The sequence below is a fragment of the Leuciscus leuciscus genome, assembly GCF_965113295.1.
Source record: "Leuciscus leuciscus genome assembly, chromosome: 2".
Classification (NCBI taxonomy): domain Eukaryota; kingdom Metazoa; phylum Chordata; class Actinopteri; order Cypriniformes; family Leuciscidae; genus Leuciscus; species Leuciscus leuciscus.
Window position 1 is genome coordinate 14,628,315 of NC_138726.1, and position 22,080 is coordinate 14,650,394.

General features: G+C 37.1%; 1 protein-coding gene across 1 annotated transcript in view; it reads left to right on the forward strand.

Moving 5' to 3' along the window:
* The window catches only part of arhgef40 (Rho guanine nucleotide exchange factor (GEF) 40), a gene marked incomplete at its 5' end in the record, with an annotated part of 47,028 nt that extends 25,580 nt beyond the window's left edge, over positions 1-21,448 (forward strand). Inside the window, 7 exon segments of the mRNA XM_082161942.1 lie at positions 1,906-1,995; positions 4,554-4,757; positions 11,894-12,073; positions 15,637-15,817; positions 20,220-20,330; positions 21,188-21,297; positions 21,391-21,448. Of these exon segments, the coding sequence (XP_082018068.1) occupies positions 1,906-1,995; positions 4,554-4,757; positions 11,894-12,073; positions 15,637-15,817; positions 20,220-20,330; positions 21,188-21,297; positions 21,391-21,417 (903 nt within the window). The 3' untranslated portion in view covers positions 21,418-21,448.
* Positions 21,449-22,080: the final 632 nt, after the last annotated feature.

The following is a 22,080-nucleotide window of genomic DNA, read 5'->3' on the forward strand; positions in this document are numbered from 1 at the left end:
GTAGTATTAAATTACCCGGATGACTTACTACTTGCGGCAGGATTCTGAATTGTGCATACGATAGACACTTTACTATCCCATGAGGCCACGGGAGAGGATTTGTAATTGACAGAAAAGCGACGGAACTGCTGGTAGGTCACATATGATAGTGACAACAAGGTGAATGTAGTATGTCCGGATTACATACTACATCATACTACACACATTCATACTATATAGAACATATAGAACGTTTTTTCCCAAATCAGTTAAGCGCAAACCCCACCCACAGCTGATTCTAAAGATTCCATTGGTCATGTTAATCAGTGTAAACTGTGTACTAATCACTAAACCACTATCCCTAGCCTACACCCTCACCTTAATCTTAATATAGCATTGGTAGCACATCCTGATACATAGCATTACATTATTTTAAGACTTGCATAATTTGGCAAAACAATAAAGTAATACAAAGACGACATGGAACAATGAACTGAGGAAACTGAGGAACTAAAGGCCCACTGCAGTGCCTTGGAACGCGCAGCTTTTTATGATGCGTTGACGTAATTTGAAGTTGACGTAAAATGAAGCTAAGGCGGGACATATTGAATGGCTCCTCCCCCTTTACAAATAGCCAATAGCATTTCGTTTACCTCACTGACTGCAAGTCGTACTTGACAGCACCATGGAAGCCAATCCTAGCGCTGATGAAAAGTTGGATTCAATAATAGAGGTGTGAATAAATTCTAGCCATTTCATTCTTAACCAACGTACAGTTGGAAAACGGAATAATACTTGAGCGTTTTTAGCAACCGGACACACATCTCCAACCCATATGGCTCCGTGACGTGTCAACGGTCGCTTTGGTCAGATGGTATTTATAGCATAGGGGGCGGGAGTCGGGACGCATTATATTCGGTGATGAGAAGCTGAAGTCCGCAATGATGTCATAAAAATCCGTGATCCATTTTAGCGGAAGTGAGAGACTGTACGTTTTGAATGCTTATATCTCCTAAATGGAATTTTGTCATTGTTTTGGAGCACACTAGCTTATTCATAAAAACTAAAAGCTAAAAAACGTACATTTTGATTTCAGGGGGCATTTAAATACAGATGGAGTGTTAATGAACTGAACAGAAACAGGTGCGCAATTAATTCGGAACTATGGAAGGGAACACAGGCAGGCAAACAGGAAAACCAAAACACCATGACAATAAAACAGAACTACACAGGACATTACAAATAGGCAATGGGGTCCACATTTTTAAGTAAAAAACAACAACATAAAGGTAGTGTAAAAATAATACAATTAACCCCAGTGGTTTAATCCAAGTGTTCTGAGGCAAGATGGTCAGTTTTTCACAGTATTTATTTCCTTCACATGTCTGATTTTTCATCTCATCACTGACACTTTTGTTTTATTAGTAACTAAATACACTATCTTTAGTTAACCTTATTAGTCACATTTGTTGTTGTAAATGACACAACTGAGGAACAGTCGTTATTTGTGCAATAATTGATATCATTTGTACATAAATGAATGCTAATGATGTATGATTATTATGAAATACTGGATTTTCATATTTTAAAATTATAACGGCTTAAAATATTAAGAAGGCTAAAGAAAATCAACCTGTACATAAAAAGGCATTTAAAAGGTAGCAAAAATAAATGAAGGAATGGGAAGTTATTTGAAAAACTAAAAAGCGAAGGGGGAAAAGCAAGTTTTAATGTGGCCTCCATATAACAAGAAGTTTAATTTAAAAAAGAAAAACAGACCCTGGGCAATAAAAGTTGAAGAAACACCCCAATACAAGGTTAACTGTCCTCTGAGATAGTCACAAGAATGTTATGAATAATGAAATGTTGGTATGTATTCATATGAAGACTTAGACTCTCATGCTGGACACTCTTTCTGCTCCACAGAAGGATCAGTTCTTTCTATATTCCCACTACATCCGTATGAGACCTGAGCCGGATGCTCTGCTCATCAGTCAGGCTGCTGACTTCTTCAGGGTGAGAAACCAACAACGATATAACATACTTTAATTGATTAATATGCCAAGACATGCAGCAGAGGTTTAGTTATGTCCAAATGGCACGTTCCACCAATATTATATAAAATAGGGCCTGAATGTTTTCTACAATACCTTCTTTTTGTGCTATGTTTTTTTTCCTACAAAAACATGATATTTGTGCCTCTAGTGCTTTAAAAAAGTAATGGGATGCCAGTTTATGCCCTGCCCTTGTGAAACAGAAGTATACTTTATCATACGTACTTATCTCTTCATCAAAAAGAGTACTTATGGGAAAACTTACTTTAAAAGAATATATACTTTAGTGTGAACAATGTAATGTTTTCAGGCACTTAAATGCATGTTAATTGCAATTATAATTCAATTTATATTAACCCTTAATCACTGTTAAAAAAGGACAACACTTAAGGTGTTTGGGGTCATTTTGACCCCAAACTTTTAAAGAGCAATTGCATAAGGAAATATAATTTTTTATATGGAAAACTATATATCTTTTTTTTTATTTACTTCTAAACTATCCATTTATGCTGTGTTTTTGTGGAAATGTTGAAGTTTTTTACCTATTTACTGCACAAATACATAACTAGGCCATAAATTGGCTCATGAAAAATGATTTTTAAAAGAAAAAATCACTTAAATGATGATCATAATTAAATATAAATAGTTTCTGGACATTGCTCTATGTGTTAGGGATAGAACACTGCCATCTAAAGGTTAGTTGAAAAACTTTATTTCTTATAGGAAAGGAATTAAAGTGCAATGGCCAAAGATATCCCATAGAGGGCCATAGAGAATCATTCATTCAACAAGCTTGTTCCATGTTGCATATGTGACATGTGTGTGTTTGTGTGTGTTTGTGTGTGTGTGTGTATGAGATAGAAAGTTCGTTCCACTTTGGGTTTATGCTCTAGGACCAGACCTTGATTTAAATGTAATTTTTTTTTTGATTTATGCCAGTTTTGTTTATTTTATTTGCCAATTTCTAAAAAAATACTCTCTGTTGCAGTGACATATATGTGTGTGTTTGTGTGTGTTTGTGTGTGTTTGTGTGTGTGTGTGTATGAGATAGAAAGTTCGTTCCACTTTGGGTTTATGCTCTAGGACCAGACCTTGATTTAAATGTAAATTTTTTTAGATTTATGCCAGTTTTGTTTATTTTATTTGCCAATTTCTATAAAAATACTCTCTGTTGCAGTGACATACATGTGTGTGTTTGTGTGTGTTTGTGTGTGTGTGTGTATGAGATAGAAAGTTCGTTCCACTTTGGGTTTATGCTCTAGGACCAGACCTTGATTTAAATGTAAATTTCTTTTACATTTATGCCAGTTTTGTTTATTTTATTTGCCAATTTCTATAAAAATACTCTCTGTTGCAGTGACATACATGTGTGTGTTTGTGTGTGTTTGTGTGTGTGTGTGTATGAGATAGAAAGTTCGTTCCACTTTGGGTTTATGCTCTAGGACCAGACCTTGATTTAGATGTAATTTTTTTTAGATTTATGCCAGTTTTGTTTATTTTATTTGCCAATTTCTATAAAAATACTCTCTGTTGCAGTGACATACATGTGTGTGTTTGTGTGTGTTTGTGTGTGTTTGTGTGTGTTTGTGTGTGTGTGTGTATGAGATAGAAAGTTCGTTCCACTTTGGGTTTATGCTCTAGGACCAGACCTTGATTTAAATGTAATTTCTTTTAGATTTATGCCAGTTTTGTTTATTTTATTTGCCAATTTCTGTAAAAATGCTCTCTGTTGCAAACACATAACATTTGTGTGTTTGTTTATGTGTTTGTGTGTGTGTGTGTGTGTGTGTGTATGAGATAGAAAGTTCGCTCTACTTTTTATTTATGCTCTAGGACCAGACCTTGGTTTCTATGTAGAAATTTTCAGATTTATAATGGATTTACTTTTATTTTTTTGACAAATAAAATAAAAAAAAGTCATTTTTTTCATTTTCCCATTCATTTTCAATGTGGGGTCATTTTGACCCCAAACACCTTAAAAGGTAAAATTTTTTTTACCCACCTTTAGAACAACCAAATCAAGCCCAGTTTTTTTGTGCATGTTTAGATAGATTATTTAGGAAAAGTTCCAGAGTTTCATGCCCCTGAGATGAAGTTAACACTTTTAAAAAATGAAGGAAAAATCCATTGGGGTCTGTGTGACCCCAAACACTGATTAAAGGTTAAATGCAGTTAGCTGAACTTTAGAGTGCTTTTTGACCCACTTAAGTAGGACTTAAGCACATGTAATTTCATAATTACTTCTATTATATTTTGAAATATTGTTAAAGCATACTGCTTAATGTACTGGGTGACTAGTCGAACATCATAAGTCTGACCTATCCATACTTGGCTCAACATACTGTAGAATAGTTCATGTTGCACTACTGTCTTTGCCCACAGAGTGGCAAAAGTGTTTTTGATGTCTGTGACATAAAAATAAAACATTGTTAAATTAATCAACCGGATCTCTCTCTCTCTCTCTCTCTCTCTCTCTCTCTCTCTCTCTCTCTCTCTCTCTCTCTCTCTCTCTCTCCCCAGTCAAAGCTGTCTTCCTCTCTTGTTCCTGCTCCTCCATTTCCTCAGTGTCTCTCCACTCCCATTCAGAGACTGGAGCAGTACTGCCAGACACTGGAGGAACTGGGCGGTCTAAATCCCACTTCAGACTCCGCCCTCTCCATCCTAAAACACGCCCAGCGGCACGGAGCAGATCTGCGAGCCAGTGATCTCATCACGGGGTGTCTAGTAAGAGAATAAAACATTCATTCATGTCTGAGTCCACAGTATGTCTTTGTGAAGTCACAGTGAGCATTTCCACTGCAGTGCTGCCTCCTGGTGGTCAAAAGAGAGCAGCTTGATGCAGTTTAAAGCACAACAGATCACATCAACATAATGTTATAACTTATACATGCTAACATATTAACATTTTAAAGTGCCCCTATTATGCTATTTTAAAGGTTCCTAATTTTGTTTTGGAGGTCTCCTACAACAGGTTTACATGCATCAAAGATCAAGAAACACTTACATTTTCTCATAATATACATTGCACATCACCACATTTTTCAGTGATTCTCAAACGACTCGTCGGATGAATCAGTCCCTCTAAAGTCTCTCCCCCTTTCTGAGAGCCTACTCTGCTCTGATTGGCCAGATGGCCCAGTCTGTTACGATTGGTTTACCAAGTCCTCAGCGATTGTACACACTGTAAAGACAGTAACGATGACATCGATTTTCACCCCGAACCTCCATTATGAGATGTTTCAGCTGTAATTCCTCACCATCAGCATCAGCATTAACAAGTGAATGTCCATCAACAAACTGATGTGTATATTTCTAATTTATTGCGGTGTACATGCTGGAACTTTATTAAAGGACAAGTTCGGTATTTTCGGTATTCGGTACACTTTAAAGCAGATCGTTTCTGATGAAATAGAACGGTTAAGATTAAAATTTGGACACATGCTACTGTCCCGAGAATTTTAGGTTTCTTTCGCTTTCCCCCCCACCTCCAGAATGGCTGCATATGTGCACTGGAACAATCCTTCCTAAAACGCATTAAACTTTTGTTTACAAATACGTGAAACTCACCGAGTGGTCAGGGGTGTTCACTAATATGCTCACACAAAAATCGCTGCAAAAGATGCTTTCCAAGATGCTATTTTTCCAAACGCCTTACACCCGTACATTATTCCGTTGAGAGCTTGAATAATAGACACTCCAGCCCAGTTTCCGGCTGCGGAGTAATACCGTACCTCACAGCACATCCAATACAAGTCAATGGAGTTGTACAAAAACTACGATAAAACCTGTTGGAAAGCATCTTTTGCAGCGATTTTTGTGTGAGCATATCAGTGAATACCCCTTACCACTCGGTGAGTTTCACATCTTTGTAAACGAAAGTTTCATGCATTTTAGGAAGGATTGTTCCAGTGCACATATGCAGCCATTCTGGAGGTGGGGGTGGGGGGAAGCGAAAGAAACCTAAAATTCTCGGGACAGGAGCATGTGTCCAAAATTTTATCTTAACCGTTCTATTTCATCAGAAACGATCTGTAAACAGGGCTTTAAGTGTAAAATACCGAACTTGTCCTTTAACTATTAACCCTCTGAGGTCTGAGCTGTTTTCTGGCCCTGGAGGTGTTCTGACATGCTCTGACATTTGTGCTTATTTCTGTTACTTGTGACATTGTCATGGCTAAAGTCTTATTACACTGTATTTAGCACAAACTCTGCTACAATAATATATCAGCAGCATGTATGTAAAAGTTTGTAGTTTTGAGATAATGACATTTATGCGTGGTTTGTGATAATACCAAAAAAAATTGTCACTGAAATAAGGCCATGAAACCCATACTGATTATTTTTCACAAGACTTTTGAAAATTGTATCACGTAGCCTAGAATATTTGCTCCAAAACTATGTGAAAATCACCCTGACTGCTCATTCAGATAAGACAATATATTGATTTAAAATTCCTAAGACGTGTTTTGTGTGAGAAAGCCATATGCGAAGAGGCGTGATCATCTCATGAATATGTAAGCCTTCAACACCTGAGAAAGACAAAGACACTCCCCTAACTGCCCTATTAGGAGCGATCAGGCCCTGTCATTCAGAGCAACCTTGCACAAAGAATGAGGAGATTTAAAAAAAGAATGTCTTTTAGATTGTTTGGATTTATTTACAACACAACACAATCCAAAAATACAAATGACAAAAGAGCACATTGAAAACAACGATCCAAAGACAGAGACCTTTGTGCCATTCCTAAAAACATTGTACATACCTTTCATTTCCAAGGTGTTTGATTTTCACTTCACCATGTTCATGTACAGAGACTCATGTGAATGTTGAAGTCAGCAGGACTCAGTTGCATCTGGTCCCTGAAAGAAAAGAAAAAAAGTGAACATACTGGTATCAAGAGAAACTAGGCCTGCACGATTTTGGGAATACATTTGAGATTTTTCTGGTTAAAATTGCTTTTTAAAATTCACAGAATACACACACACACACACAAATGTTTCCAACAATATATAATATAATGAACACCATGTTTGTTGTGCCTTGTAGGCATACGCTATGTGCAGTACTGTATAAAATAATTATAACAATAACAATAACCTATAGCAGCCTATAAATCTTCCAAAAGATTTCAGTAACAATGCTATAGAAAAATATATTGATTATCATATGTTACTTCAAATGTTTCCATTCGTTATGATGATATGAAATGAGATAATAGTAAAAACATAAAGCCTAATGTTTGGTGCATTTTTCCTTTCAAACGCGATCGCCCCAAAATATGATACATTCAAACCCACAGCGCGCTCCAAAATATGATACATTCAAACCCACAGTGCGCTCCAAAATATGATACATTCAAATGCACAGCGCGCTCCAAAATATGATACATTCAAACCCACAGCGCGCTCCAAAATATGATACATTCAAACGCCATCGCGCTCCAAAATATTAAACATTATGGTTATACATATCTATGTTTGAGCAGATATCCACAAACAGTATTTAACAGTAAACACGGGTCTAAATAGTATAATATTCACCATATATCTAGCAACAGTTCAACTGCAATGTGAAGTTTATGCAACAATACCATAAACTAATAAGTAAGAATTTCTTACCTTACATCTTTCTTGTCTTCAAATCGCGTTCTTCTTCTTCTGGGGGTAAATCCAATGTAAGCTCACAGCGCGTCTTCCAAACTCGACGAAAAGCAGAGACTTGTGAAGTGTTTTGGTGTTTTGTGTTTGAGGTAACGAGGGCGTTCGCGTCCCATGTGGACGATTTGCATGTGAATCACTTTTGCGCGAGTGGGCGTGGTCGAATTAAAAGTAATTAGCAAGCGTTTGAGATACTGGACATCCTGTTGGTTTTATACAAATTACTTAAACAGAGAATATTTGTTTTCAGTTTGAATCCGATCATTTAAAAGTACACACTTAAATGTTTATAAAGGTATATGGCTCATAAATGTGTGACAAGTATTTGCTGAGTTTTGTTTCAGTTTATAGACGTGCTCAAGAAAAAAAAGTTCACCGCGACGGAGAGGCGCGTACATGAGTACATGACAGCACACCCTGTTTATTTTCTTTATTTTACAAAAGCACAATGTTTTGATTTGATTGTAAGTGGACACATACAAAAGTAGAAATATCACAGATTCTTTTTTTATATTTCTTTTTTCTGTATAACCATAAATGACGGAGTAATTTAAGTTTATTGTACTACAATGTGAAGAAAATCCAGCAAAACGCGGGGGCGCGTTTGCCGACCTCAGAGGGTTAATAACTGTTAGCCGAACACTAACGGTAATGACTGATGTAACATTAAAGTTTGCAAAGAAAATCTTGCTCCATCCTTTATCTTTACTCAAAGTAGTAAGAACGAAAGACATGCATTAATAGACACAGTTTTAGGTAAAAGTGGCCCACAGCTGCTTAGCAGAACTATTTCAGTAAGACAGTAATAACGTGAGTTCCCTTATCAGTCGGTCACTCTCAACGTACGCCGTGACCGACGGATAAGAATCTCGCTAGAGAGGCCAATCTACTTCAAGTGAAACTAAACGAGCCAACGCACATTGGCATGCAATCATTTGCATCAGCTGCTCAGCCATGCAGCACGGTATATAATGAGTAGAAGGTGCGATTGTACTTTAGTCTTTTGCTTCGTAGCCAAGCACTTCGATGCTTTCTACAACTCTTCAGAAGAAGATTTTGAAACCTGAGCGAGCTTTCTTTTGCGGACCTCTCCATACTGGCGCGAGTGACACAGCACAACAGCGCGAGTGGTCTTTTTTTCTCTCTCTCTCTCTTTCTTTCCTTTTTGTTTTTGTTGTTCTGAGCAAACAAAATCTGTTCTAACAGCTGGTAAGGTGCGCATGAGAGCGCTCAAAGACCGTTTTCACGGCTGGTAAGACCGGCGAGGAAAGAGACAGCGCACAGACAAGTGCTCATTCCTTTCTGTGTTTGCAGTGACCGCTCCACTGCGTGCTTCAGCACTAGCGAGAGCAGTCCCTAAAAGAGCTTACACAGATAGAACGCGCGTCTTTATAAAGATGACATTCTATCTGTGTGTTTCCGGATGCGGTCGTTAGCTGGGATCACGATGGTCACGATCGCTGCCTCGTGTGTCTGGGCCTCGAACACGCTGAGGCAGCTTTCGTGGATGAGTCATGTACCCATTGTGGGAAGATGACCATCTCGGAGCTGCGTTCGAGACTCTCGTTCCTGCAAAGGGGCGGAGTCCTCGTGCCTGCTCCTCGATCTAACCCTCCTCAGAGGGTTGCTTCGTGCACTGACACGGGAGACCTGAGAATCATGGTGAGCGCGCTTCCTTTGTGGAACCAATCTCCTAGGAACCCTCATCCCTCTCACGCACCGCAGCCAGCAGAGCCGCCATCGGAACGCGCTGGACCATCCTCGAGGTGTGTACCAGTCGTTTCCCTCAGTGCATCCGTCCTTCGGATGAGACGTTAAACCGAGGTCCTGACTCTCTGTGGTCATTAAAAATCCCAGGATGTCTTTCGAAAGAGTAGGGGTGTAACCCCGGCATCCTGGCCAAATTTGCCCAGTGGCCTCTGTCCATCATGGCCTCCTAATCATCCTCATATACTGATTGGGTTCATCACTGTCTCCTCTCCACCAGTAAGCTGGTGTGTGGTGGGCGTTCTGGCGCAATATGGCTGCCGTCGCATCATCCAAGTGGATGCTGCACATTGGTGGTGGTTGAGGAGATTCCCCCTTCTATGTAAAGCGCTTTGAGTGCCGAGAAAAGCGCTATATAAATGTAATGAATTATTATTATTATTATTAGTGCTCCCCGCGATGAACAGATTTTTATCTTAACCGTTGTATTTCATCAGATACGATCTGTAAACAGGGCTTTAAGTGTAAAATACCGAACTTGTCCTTTAAGGTCGCATGCTTGGCCATAATCAATGTAGCGTGTGCACAACACGCATAGGCTACACTTTGCTTATCTCATCTACACACAGACACAGCAGTTCTCATTTTTAGAAAACCATACATTATTACAAGGAACAATATTAACACACCAGGTAAATCATTGTTGTGTCCATGAAGATGTGAAAAAATAGGCATAAATCTAGCTTACACATTTACCCAAATTATTATACACCTGTTTAATCGAAGCTAATTTGGGTGGGTTTCTCCCATCCCCATACAATGTCACTTCTCGTTTTTTTATGGCCCTGACGAGAACGTCGGTCTCCTCGGCTGTGAACCGCTCCTGGTGTGCGCCTGGCAAATCCGCCATTATAATAGCAAGCCGCCATGGAACAAGCGCGCCTGCTCTTAAAGGGAATGTGAGATGTCGCTCTGATTGGTTTATTTCACGTTACGCCCAAACCACACCTATGAATAATGAAGCTACTTCAGACCAACCCATTTTAGATTTGCGTCGGGCGCAAGAGTAATTTATCCCGCCGGTATAATAGCAACAGCACCCAAGATCCGCCCTCAAAGTTACTTGCGTTTCAGATCGTTAAAATAGGGCCCATTATAGTATCAATTTTATATTACTTTTAGGCCTAAAATATACTTTTAAAGATTTTATTCAACCCATAGCCCTGCTGAGGGCTATGGGTTGAGTAATGCCAGAGTTATGCTTCAGGTTTTAAACAATGAATAAAAATCACATTCATTTTTAACACACTGAATTTGTTGTCTTGTGCATACTATAAATCCATTGCATTAATATAATATCTGTGTAAAACTGTTCAAAATAGAACTGTAAAGAAGATTGAAAACTGATTTGCACATGACACCTCTTGTATTAGACTACAGAAAATTATAGTTATAAATAAATTATAATTATAAATACATTCATATTTAAGACATCTTTGTTGTATTGAAATTGATTGTCTTGTGCATACTACAAATCTATTGCACTAATATAACAATATTCTTTGTAAAAACATTCAACAACTTATCATTCATTAAGAAATCACTGAATGGTCACTCTCAAAAGGCTGACACAATGGGCAGCTACTCTTCATGACTGTCACAGTCAACATCGTTCGTCTGTGACTGAGAGAGTGCATTATCATAGAAGGCACATCGGCACTCACACAAATTTCAGAGAGCAAGTTCAGCACATCCTTCCTTTTTGCTTCTTTCACTGTGCTTTCATTGGGAAGTTGACTTGGCTTGAAGTTTGCCCACTTTTTTCCTCTCTTGCGTCATGTGAGAACAAGCATCAGCCGATATTTTTCCTCCTCTCGAGTGCCTCATCTTCTTAATCTCCTCACGTAAATGATTCGATTTCGATGCCTTATGTTTCTTATCCACCACAGAAACCACCACAGGTTCATCAATGCTGTAAAAATTATATATTTTTTTTGTGTGTGTTGATCGAAAAGTACAAAGTAGATAAGAAAAAAAAAAGAAGAGAAGGGAGACTGACGTTTGTCGCGATTTGGAAAGAAAGGGAGAAAACATGACAGAATAACACGGCGGATATCGCATTTTATGTAAAATTAAAAATGTACTTTTCAATACCAACCAGATACAATACTGATTTTTGCAGGAACTCATTTATTTTATTTTTTTTTAATGACGTTTATCGCGTTTTGGAACCAAACTCTCCATATATAACTTCAATATTGATGCATCCTCCATAGCATTCATATCATATCAAATCGCACAACAACAAGAAGATGATGCTCTGCTGTGCTTATAAATCATACCAAGTGATATTTTTTGAAAATGTAAAAATGAAGCAAGTTTTCTGTGATGTTTATGGTTAGGGGATAGAATATACAGTTTGTACAGAATAAAAATCATTACATCTATGGAATGTCCCCATAAAACATGAAAACCCAACGCGTGTGTGTGTTTCAGATACCCGTGGCGGAGCGTGGAGAGCTGGTGCGTCAGGGTGAGCTGTGTGTGTGCGGTGGAGGCAGACGGAAAAAGACGGGAATCAGAAACGTCTTCCTCTATCAGAACTACGTCATCTTCACCAAACACAAAACACCCAATCCGGGATGCAGTGTGTACAGTTTCAAACACAGCATTAAGGTACACACACACAGGCTGTGGGGGGGATACTAATGTACTGCACAGGATAGTGCCTGCAATTTTCTAAAAAATGACAACAGTATGAGACGATAAATTTCACACAACCTCATTGTACTTAAAGAGAGTACACTTTCATTACTATATTTCTTAACCCACTTTGTAAAATGCAATTTGTAATAATGTACTTTCACAGTAAAACTTTAAATTTGACATTTTAAATCAAGTTTTTATAATATTTTATTTTGCTTTAAAGAAGTACACTTAATCTGATATGTTGACTAACATGCTACGGCATATGTATAAGTATTGATTATATTTTTAACTGTAGTGTGTTCTTTGATATTACATTTAAAATTATATTTTAAATATACTAAATTGCAACTTCATTATTACAAATGTGTAATTACTAATATGTTAGAATTAGGGGTGTAACGGTTCACAAAATTCACGGTTCGGTTCGATACGATACACTTGTGTCACGGTTCGGTACGGTTCGGTTCGGTACGTTTTCCATAGGCAACAGCAAAAATAAATTGAGAAATTTTGAGAAATTTCCTTGAATAAATTTTTTTATTATTATTATTTTATTTAATGAAACTAACATCATAAAGTATGATTTTTTTATTAAATTTTTTTTGTGCTTTTTTTACTGAGCAATAATGGAGCTATACTTGACTCTTCTTATGAGCATATAAAACAAAACAGCTCCTTGGACAAAATGAAATGTAATATTGTTGTAGTAGGCTAGTTATAAACAAAGGTTCATTTTAGTTCAGATTAATATTTGAGGGCAGCAATTGTATTCATAATGTCAAAATAAAACAGTGTTAGTGTTACTACAGCAAATCCATTCCACGGTGAATGTTGCTGATCTGTGGACACTGGATAGTTCATTCATGGCACGATGTTTCTTCCTGGTTTCCACGTCAGCGCTGTTTGATCCGTTAATAACAGAGAAATGTGCATGTTTCTCACTAGATCTCGCAGCGATGTTATTACTTCAGTGGCGAATTCAAAAAGCATTGGAAATTCAAATGCTTTCTTTACTGGTCTGGATCTCTTAGCGCTGTGTGGTGTTGCTTGATCAGGCTCGCGCATAGGGCTCACGAGTCCCGCTTCACAGGTCAAAACTGATAAACGGTCCACACAAACACAATAAGAGTAGCTCAGTTTCGTTCCTTACATTGCATTTGCCAGTTGATGTTGTGGTCGCACCAGCCTCTATGAGCGCGCTTGCCACCCGCGACGCGCCTTCATTTGAAATAACGAAATTTTGTTCGGTACGTAACCGTTCGGTACGTAATGCGTACCGAAAACCGAACCGAAAGCCTCGTACCGAACGGTTCGATACGAATACGCGTATCGTTACACCCCTAGTTAGAATACATGGCATTCAAGTTTCAATAGAAATTACATTAAAATGCATTTTAGTTCAACATAAATGCTTGTCAGTGCATTCAGCAGTAAACCATTTTTATAATTATGAAATTACACAGAAAGATGTACTTAAGTCCTACTTAACGGGGCTTGGCTCCTCAACGGGGCTTAAGTCCTACTTAAGTGGGTCAAAAGGCAATCTAGAGTTCAGCTAATTGCATTTAACATGCAATTAAGTCTCCGAAAACATTACATTAATTTAACACTTAAAGGGTTAGTTCACCCAAAAATGAAAATTAGCCCATGATTTACTCACCCTGAAGCTGTCCTTGGTGTATATGACATTCTTCTTTCCGACGAATACAATCAGAGTTATATTAAAAAATGTCCTGGTTCTTCCAAGCTTTACAATAGGAGTGAATGGCTGGAGAAAATTTGAAGCCCAAGTGCATCCATCCATGATAAATATACTCCACACGGCTCCGGTGGGTTAATAAAGGCCATCTTAAGCGAAGCCATAGGTTTTTGTTAGAAAAATACCCATATTTATCATTTAAAATGTAAAATAACTAGCTTCCGGCAGACGACCGTACGCACACTACGCAAGTCGACTTGCGCCAAAAGAGCATCCCGTGGCGCATGTATGACGTAGGATGTAGGAGTATCGTAAGCTTAGACGCCTCTCGCGGTTTAAACAAATAGGGCTGTGCAACAAACCGAAGCTCCTCTTCTATTATATAGAAATCCTATGAAATTTCTCTTCACAATAGCTAATTCACGACCAGTGTTTTGTTTTGCTCTTTCCTCTGAGCTTCCGCGTTCGTCATTGCGCTTCGCGTTGTGTCAGGGGTTAGTCTTCCACCGTAAAACGATGCGTACGGCCGTCTGTTGGAAGCTAGTGATTATAGTTTGTAAAGTTTTAAATATGGGTATTTTACACAAACGATTGACTTCACTTCAGAAGGCCTTTATTAACCTCCTGGAGCCATATGGATTACTTTTATAATGGATGGATGAACTTTTTTGGTCTTCAAATTTATTATAAAGCTTGGATGAGACAGGACATTTTTTTATATAACTCCTAGTGATGGGTCAGTCATGAACGATTCGTTCATTTTGAACGAATCTTTATTATGACTCGGGACTACCGAGTTGTCTCAGAGAGTGATTCGTTCATTTTGTCTTGACCGCGCCTGCGCAACATCCTATGGATTCTGTACTGGAAACAGAAATGATTAGTTCATCTTTTGAGTCTTCAGGTTCGGGTCCAAGTCTTTCGTTCTTCCCATCAGTCCCATAGGCTATGCTGTCAGTACCGGAAAGAGAAATGATTAGTTCACCTCTTGAGTCTTCAGGTCTGATTCTTCTGAGTCTTTCGTTCTTTTGTCATGTGATGAACGAATGACTGGAACCCGAAGACTCAAAAGATAAATTAATCAATTCTGTATCCGGTATCGACTGCATAGCTCAGCCTATATGGGGCTGTCACGTGATGAACGAATGACTCGAACCCGAAGTCGATAGACTCGAAACGTCAACTAATCAATTCTGTATCCGGTACTACAGACTGCATAGCTCAGTTTATGAGGATGTCACAGAATGAACGGACGTTCTTAGATCGGGAGGTGAGGTAAACTAACAGACTGCATAGCCTGAAGACCAAGATAAATAGTTTTTGTTTCTCATAATTTGGCCTTTTCCTTGCATTGCAATTTCTTTCTTATTCTAAATGTGATTAACATTTGATGTGTTTGGGGAATTTGGCTAACATATAACATTTTAAATACATTCTGCTGAAATGAACGAAATGACTCGGAAAAAAATGCCTCATTTTGATGAACGAGATTCAAAGATCCGAGTCAGTAAAATTATCCGAACTTCCCACTACTAATAACTCCGATTGTATTCGTCTGAAAGAAGAATGTCATACACCTTGGATGGCTTCATGGTGAGTAAATCATGGGCTAATTTTCATTTTTGGGTGAACTATCCTTTAAGGATATTCTTTTAAAGTATATTAGCATATTGGCATCTTTTTTAGTGTGTACAAATATTCCTAATGTTGGTAGTCTGATCAGTAAAACTCACTTCTTATATACTTATATTAATGACCTGATATTTCTTCAGGTCATTGCACATTCACACACATTTGATCTTAGAACGTCACACTAACTGTGTTTCCTCAGACGGGTGAGATGGGCCTCACTCAGAGCGTCGGGGATGACGGACTGAGATTTGAAGTGTGGGTGAGACAGGTGTCACGCACCAGGGACTGTCTCACTCTCCAGGCTGCCAGCGCACAGGAAAGAGGAACCTGGACCCACGATATCGCACAGCTGCTCTGGACTCATGCCATCCATAACACAGGTCAGGAACTAACCTTTGACCTCTCACCTTTACATCACCAGTCTCCTCTCATCTCTGATGTCTTTTACGTATTACTCTGTTCCTTTTCCTGTTGATAATTTTCTTTTGATGCAGTATTGAATAAAATATGACTATATTTATGGTTGACATTTCACAACATTCCCCTTATGAAAAAGAGTACACTTTAGCATACATTTAAAAAGATTACTTATTACAGAAATAATATACTTTCAAAGAATATACTTAAGTGTCAACTGAATGTAATGTTTTGAGACATGCAATTAAATTAAATGTTTTATATATAGTTATATAGTTTAAATTTATATTAAATACAATTAGCTTAACTTTAGAGTGTTGTTTGACCCACTTAAGTAGGACTTAAGTACATCTTTATATTTCAATTCATAATTATGATATTTAAATATGGTTAAATACTGTCTAATGTACTGACAAGCACTTATGGTAAACTAAAATATACTTTAATGTCATTTGTATTGAAACTTGTATGGCAAGTATTTTAATATTTAATCATGTATCTTAATCATGCATTTGTAATGATGAAGTTGTAATTTTGTACATTTAAAATATAAACTTTAAATGTAATATTGAATATTATAATCAGTACTTGTCTGTAGTCTGTTAGTCAACACATCAAAAAAGTGAACTTCTTTAAAATAATTCTTTAATAAATTGTATTAAATCATAATGATTTAAAATGTTCGAAATTAACTTTAGTTTGGAATAATTACAAAGTGCACTTTTTAAAAGTGCTGTTCATCATATAAAGTGATCGTGTCTCTTCAGAAAATTTGGACTAAACCACTCAATTCATATGGATTAGTTTTACGATCTCTTTATTAACTTTTTGAAGCGTCAAAGTGGTAGTTGCCTAGCTATCAGTGGAAGGACAAATCTCTCAGATTTCATTAAAAATATCTTCCATTTGTGTTCTGAAGATGTACGAAAGTCTTATGAGTTTGGAACAACATTAGGGTGAGTATATGATGACAGATTTTTTTTTTTTTTTTGGGTGAACTAACCCTTTAACGAACATTAACAAAGCATAATTAGTTATTATACGGCTCTGTGGAATACTTGATTCTGATTGGTCAATCGCACCATCCTGTGGTGTGTTATTCCCCGATAACAGCTGATTAAAAACTGATAACAAGTTAGTTATCAGTTTTGTTTTGCATTTGGTGAGCTAATAAAATATTTAAACTCAAATAAATATTTTGTGTACAGTTATTTAATTATGTCATCAGGTATGGCGGACTCGCTCTTTTGTTTCATACAAACGCTGCTGCTGCCATTTTGCAACGATTGTTTTGTAAACTGTAATGGATTATAAGATAACAAAAAGGCAAGATTTTAAAACAGTTTCATCTCACATCAGTATTTGAGTTATATAGTTTGAACTTGCCGATTGTTAGCAACTGCTTTCTTCGAGGAAGCTTTGCGTTTAAAGACCTAATAAAATATTTCAACTCAAGTCAATGTTCAGTGTCTAATTATTTACTTATGTGGCAAGTAGCCATTTAGTAGTAGTAGTAGTAGCCTTTATTGTCACTTAGTCACAAGTCCAACAGTTTGTTATCACAGAATAAACCCCTTCAGTGTGATGCAATGATCACCTGATCATCCTGTCAGGGTTTATTCTGCTATAACAACCAGCTGGATGTGCATTAACTAACGTTAACTTAATAGGACCTTATTGTAAAGTGTAACCTATTGTTCTTTATAGTTCTTTTGCACTGTAATCTGTTGGAAACATTTGTTTACTTTAAAAACAATTTGTGTATTGTGTATTTGTGTAAAAAAATGTTTATTTATTTAAATGTTCAGAGTTCTTTTTGTTAAACCTGTTAGGAGGACAACACTGTTTTGAACTTGAATGAATTTGAACTTAATTCAATACCTTGATAATAGCTTCAGCAATTATCGTTAAATAAAAATTGTATACGTCATTTAAGCCCGTCTAAATCGGTCCAATGGCGGTTTCCTATAGAACAGATGAAGGTCTACTGTCTTTCCGTGTGGCAAAGTAATTTAGTTCCTATTAAACTTTTATCTGACTCCATTTTATCACAATAATTTAGGTTAGAATGCCAATTGGTTATTTGTCATTTCTATAATAGTTTAGCAGCACATTTGATTATTCTTTTCAACTCTTTACTTATATTTTACCCGTTCATATTAGGAATCTATGTCGCTTTGAGGTCCTCGCGCCTTTCTGTTTAATGTGGGTCTCACGATCACAAACTCGTCAGTTTTCGGTCACTAAACAGAGGTAATTGGCTATATACCTGAGATGGTCACATTCACGCTTACACAATCACAGATACTTTTGTACAGCCCCCGTGGTTTTTGTATACACTTGAATTTAAAATAACTTCAGGCAGAGGTATGGCCACTACCACAAATATAAGTCGACCAACATTACTTCTCTTATAATAGCTTTGGATTGGCCATGCCGTGGTTTCCCACGTACACTTATCTTAAGTAACATTAAATTAAAACAGAGGTAAGACACACCCAAATTTAGGTTGATCAAGCAGCATTTTGCTGTCCTAAACGGAAATTAACTTCTTGTCTTTACAAGACCACGTACACTTGAATTAGTGCCAAATATTAGTCGTGACTAATCTGACACAGATTTTGCGGTAACATACGAATCCGTTTAATCTTCTTTAAAAATAATTTCAGAGTAAGTCAGAATAAAATTAAATGTTTACAATTTTATTATGTCAGGTAAATGTATCATGCCAATTTCATAATCAGTTCAAAGATAGTAAATACAAAACATCAAATGCTGTGGAATAAAGAGAAAAGATGTGAACCTGACATTATAAAATACACACTCCGCACAGTCTTGCCCACACTCCGCATCACGGGCTAATTTGAGCTACAAATCGCCCTGAGCCTCTCGCTGCATTTCTTTAAGTACTCAGACCGAGACAGAAACTTATTTAACATGGAAACATATGCTAACAATGGGAATTTGCATTCAGAGTTTACACCTTTTGGGAGCAGGATGCCATTTGCCTGGAAGACACACCCTCCTCTGTGTGCAAGTCATCTCTAAACTCTTAAAAACTTCATTACCTTTTGGTTTACTTTTTGGGGAATGAGACCTTTGTATCAGTTACACTGAGACATTTCAAATGATACCAAACATGTATAATACTGTATGATAATTATTCACATTAAACCATATAGGTTTTTTGGGTGAATATCTGGTGATCTCAGCGTGAGAGAGAGACAACATGGCGAAGGTGATTGACTCGGGGATGCTAGTTTCTCAAGAGAGAGTCAGATGTTAATTTCGAGAAAGGTCCTTTGTCTTCTCGGGGAGTGGTCGTTCCTCAACCAGACTGCCCATAATTTTCTAATTCCTTAATTCTTACAGTTTACTTGCCTACTCAGAGATGACGATTGCGACAAAATTAAATCACCACACTAGCCTGGTGTTTGTCAAAAAACAAAGTTATTAAAAAGTTATTTATAAAAGTTATTCTGCCAAAATATTTTCTCTGCGGTGGTGAGAGAAAAACACTGACATTTGCGATTCAGACTGGACCACTACCTCCTGTGAATTCTAAAATTACCAAACGTCACCATGTAAAATGTCAGAATAGGTCTTATGATGCTTGCAGGTGATGTCTTAGTAGGCAGCGTACTAGGATTTTGAACAGTTTTTGATTTATTTTTACTTTAGATTTTACCATCAAAAATCCATTAGTTAAATACCACAAAGTTCTGCTTAATTAACTAAGTGCCCATTTTCCCTAATTAATGAGCTCTTAAAAAGGAATACTTTGCAGTTATTGACCTAGTTATTTATGTATAATTAAGACAACATTAAAAGACAGTTTAATTAGATGTCTTCTGTCCATGTAGGTTTTTTTTTTTTTTTTTTTTTGCAGGATCTTGTCTAGGGGCAGTTTTTGGAAAACACCAATTTGTGATTAATGATTAATTAATTATGGGAATTGGAGCCATGTCAGTCATTAAGGCATTTTTTTTTTTGCATTTGCACTTTTGTCTTTTCTTTATGCAAATGAGACTTAAATTATACTTTACTCCACATTGTATTCTGTTTTGTTCATTAACCATCATGTTTAATGGTGTTTTCTATACTTTGGACTCTTAAAAAATGGACTTGTATACTGAAGTCACACAGACATATTTTATTGTAAAGAATGCCTCATCCATTTTCATGCACATATTTGACAAAAAGGTGTGTGTGTGTGTGTGTGTGTGTGTGTGTGTGTGTGTGTGTGTGTGTGTGTGTGTGTGTGTGTGTGTGTGTGTGTGTGTGTGTGTGTGTGTGTGTGTGTGTGTGTGTGTGTGTGTGTGTGTGTGTGTGTGTGTGTGTGTGTGTGTGTATGTGTGTGTGTAGAGTTGTGTCTGAAGGAGTCTCTGTGTATGGGAGTTTCCAGTAAGCTGCTACTGGATGTGACAGGAGCTCAAGTTTCAGAACTGGACTCCAGCTTCAGCCTGAACGACAGAGGTACAAACACACACACACAAATCTAAATGCATAGACTTGCATTACATGCATACAGCTAGTCATACATACAATAACCTAACCCTAAAAGAAACCTTTCTGCATTTTTACAATAAAAACAAAACAATTGAAGACTTCCCCAAAATAAGGTTTTGTCAGGATCAGCTACAAATTTGTCCCCAAAATATGGTTAGGTAGGCCCAAACACACGCACACATTTATCGGCTGCATCCAAAATCACATACGTCCCTACAATATAGTAGATGAAAAACAGTATGTGACAAAAGAAGAAATGTGCATACTGAATTGTGCATACAATGAACATTTTACAATCCCATGAGGCCACGGGAGAGGATTTGTGAATGACAGTGGAGCGACGTAACTCATGCTGGTAGGTCACATGATAATGACAACATGGTGAATGTACATACCAACATACGAACATTCATACTACACACATTCATAATATATAGAACATGCTTTTTAGCGGTCGTGAAGTAATTACTTATTCAAAAAAAGTACCTACTCAAGAGAGTATGCGATTTTGGACGTGGCCATCCTCATGTTCCTTCACTGCATGCAATACTCCTTGTTTTCCAACAGATGTCACTTTATCTCTCATCACATTAAAACAGTATTTTTAAAACTACGCTTAAAACTTGGCTTAAGACAAATAAATGATGTGATCACTGATCTGGACTTTTTACATGGAATACATATGTGATGTAAGTTGTTTTTGTACCACTAATATAAATGGTTCTAAAAAGGCTAACAATTTTGGTAAACACAATTATGAACTCAGAGCCACCCTAGACTATTTTTGAACAAGTTTTTATTATTTTTCTCATTCTCTCTTTCAGTTCAGAGCAGTTGTTCAGATTCATCTTCTGTGGGCAGCATGAAAGGGGGCGACTCACCCGCCTCTGCAAGAGATTCAAAGAGAAACAGCGAGCAAACAGGACACACTCAGGTGAGTCACACATTCACATACACATACACATACACACACGTGCAGTGAGTAAAGATGATGATGATGATGATGATATGTAATTGTGTTTTATAGAGCACTTCACCCTCCACCTCTGTGTGAATCAACTCACAATGGAAGTCTTAAAATTCATGTAAGTATTTTAAATGTGTTATTTTGTGTGTGTTTTTTCTTCTTCTAAATATGTTTTGTACACATTATATGTTATGTATTTATTCAGAATATGTGGATACAAATGTGGGGGGAAATGCTTTTTAGAAGCAGAGTGTGCAGTTGCAGAATTTACCAGCAGGGGCTCATTCAACAAAACATTAATATACTATTAAATGCACATTTAACCCTACAATTACTGTATCATATTTGATATGTAAATATTCTAAAGCCTCTAAATGATGAGCATGATCAACTTGGCTGAAAACTACATCTACTACATACCATCTGCTGTCTGATTTAAAAAAATAAATAAATTTCAGCAACTAAAAGGCCTTTTAGTATAATTGTTAAAATGCCCACCTTCAGGTCAAGGTTCACGTGTCTTTTTACTGTGAAATTTTTATAAAGTAAATGTAAGAATAACTTATATACTGTTAGTAATATTTCCAAATGAACTCTTACTGCCTGAAGCAACTTTGGTTTACTTGATTATCCATACATATATATATATATATTTTTAATCATGTTCAAATGTATGATATGATCCATCAGGCTTTTGAGGAACATTTATTTGTTCATCAGTGCATTACATTGCATTATATGTTGTAAAAC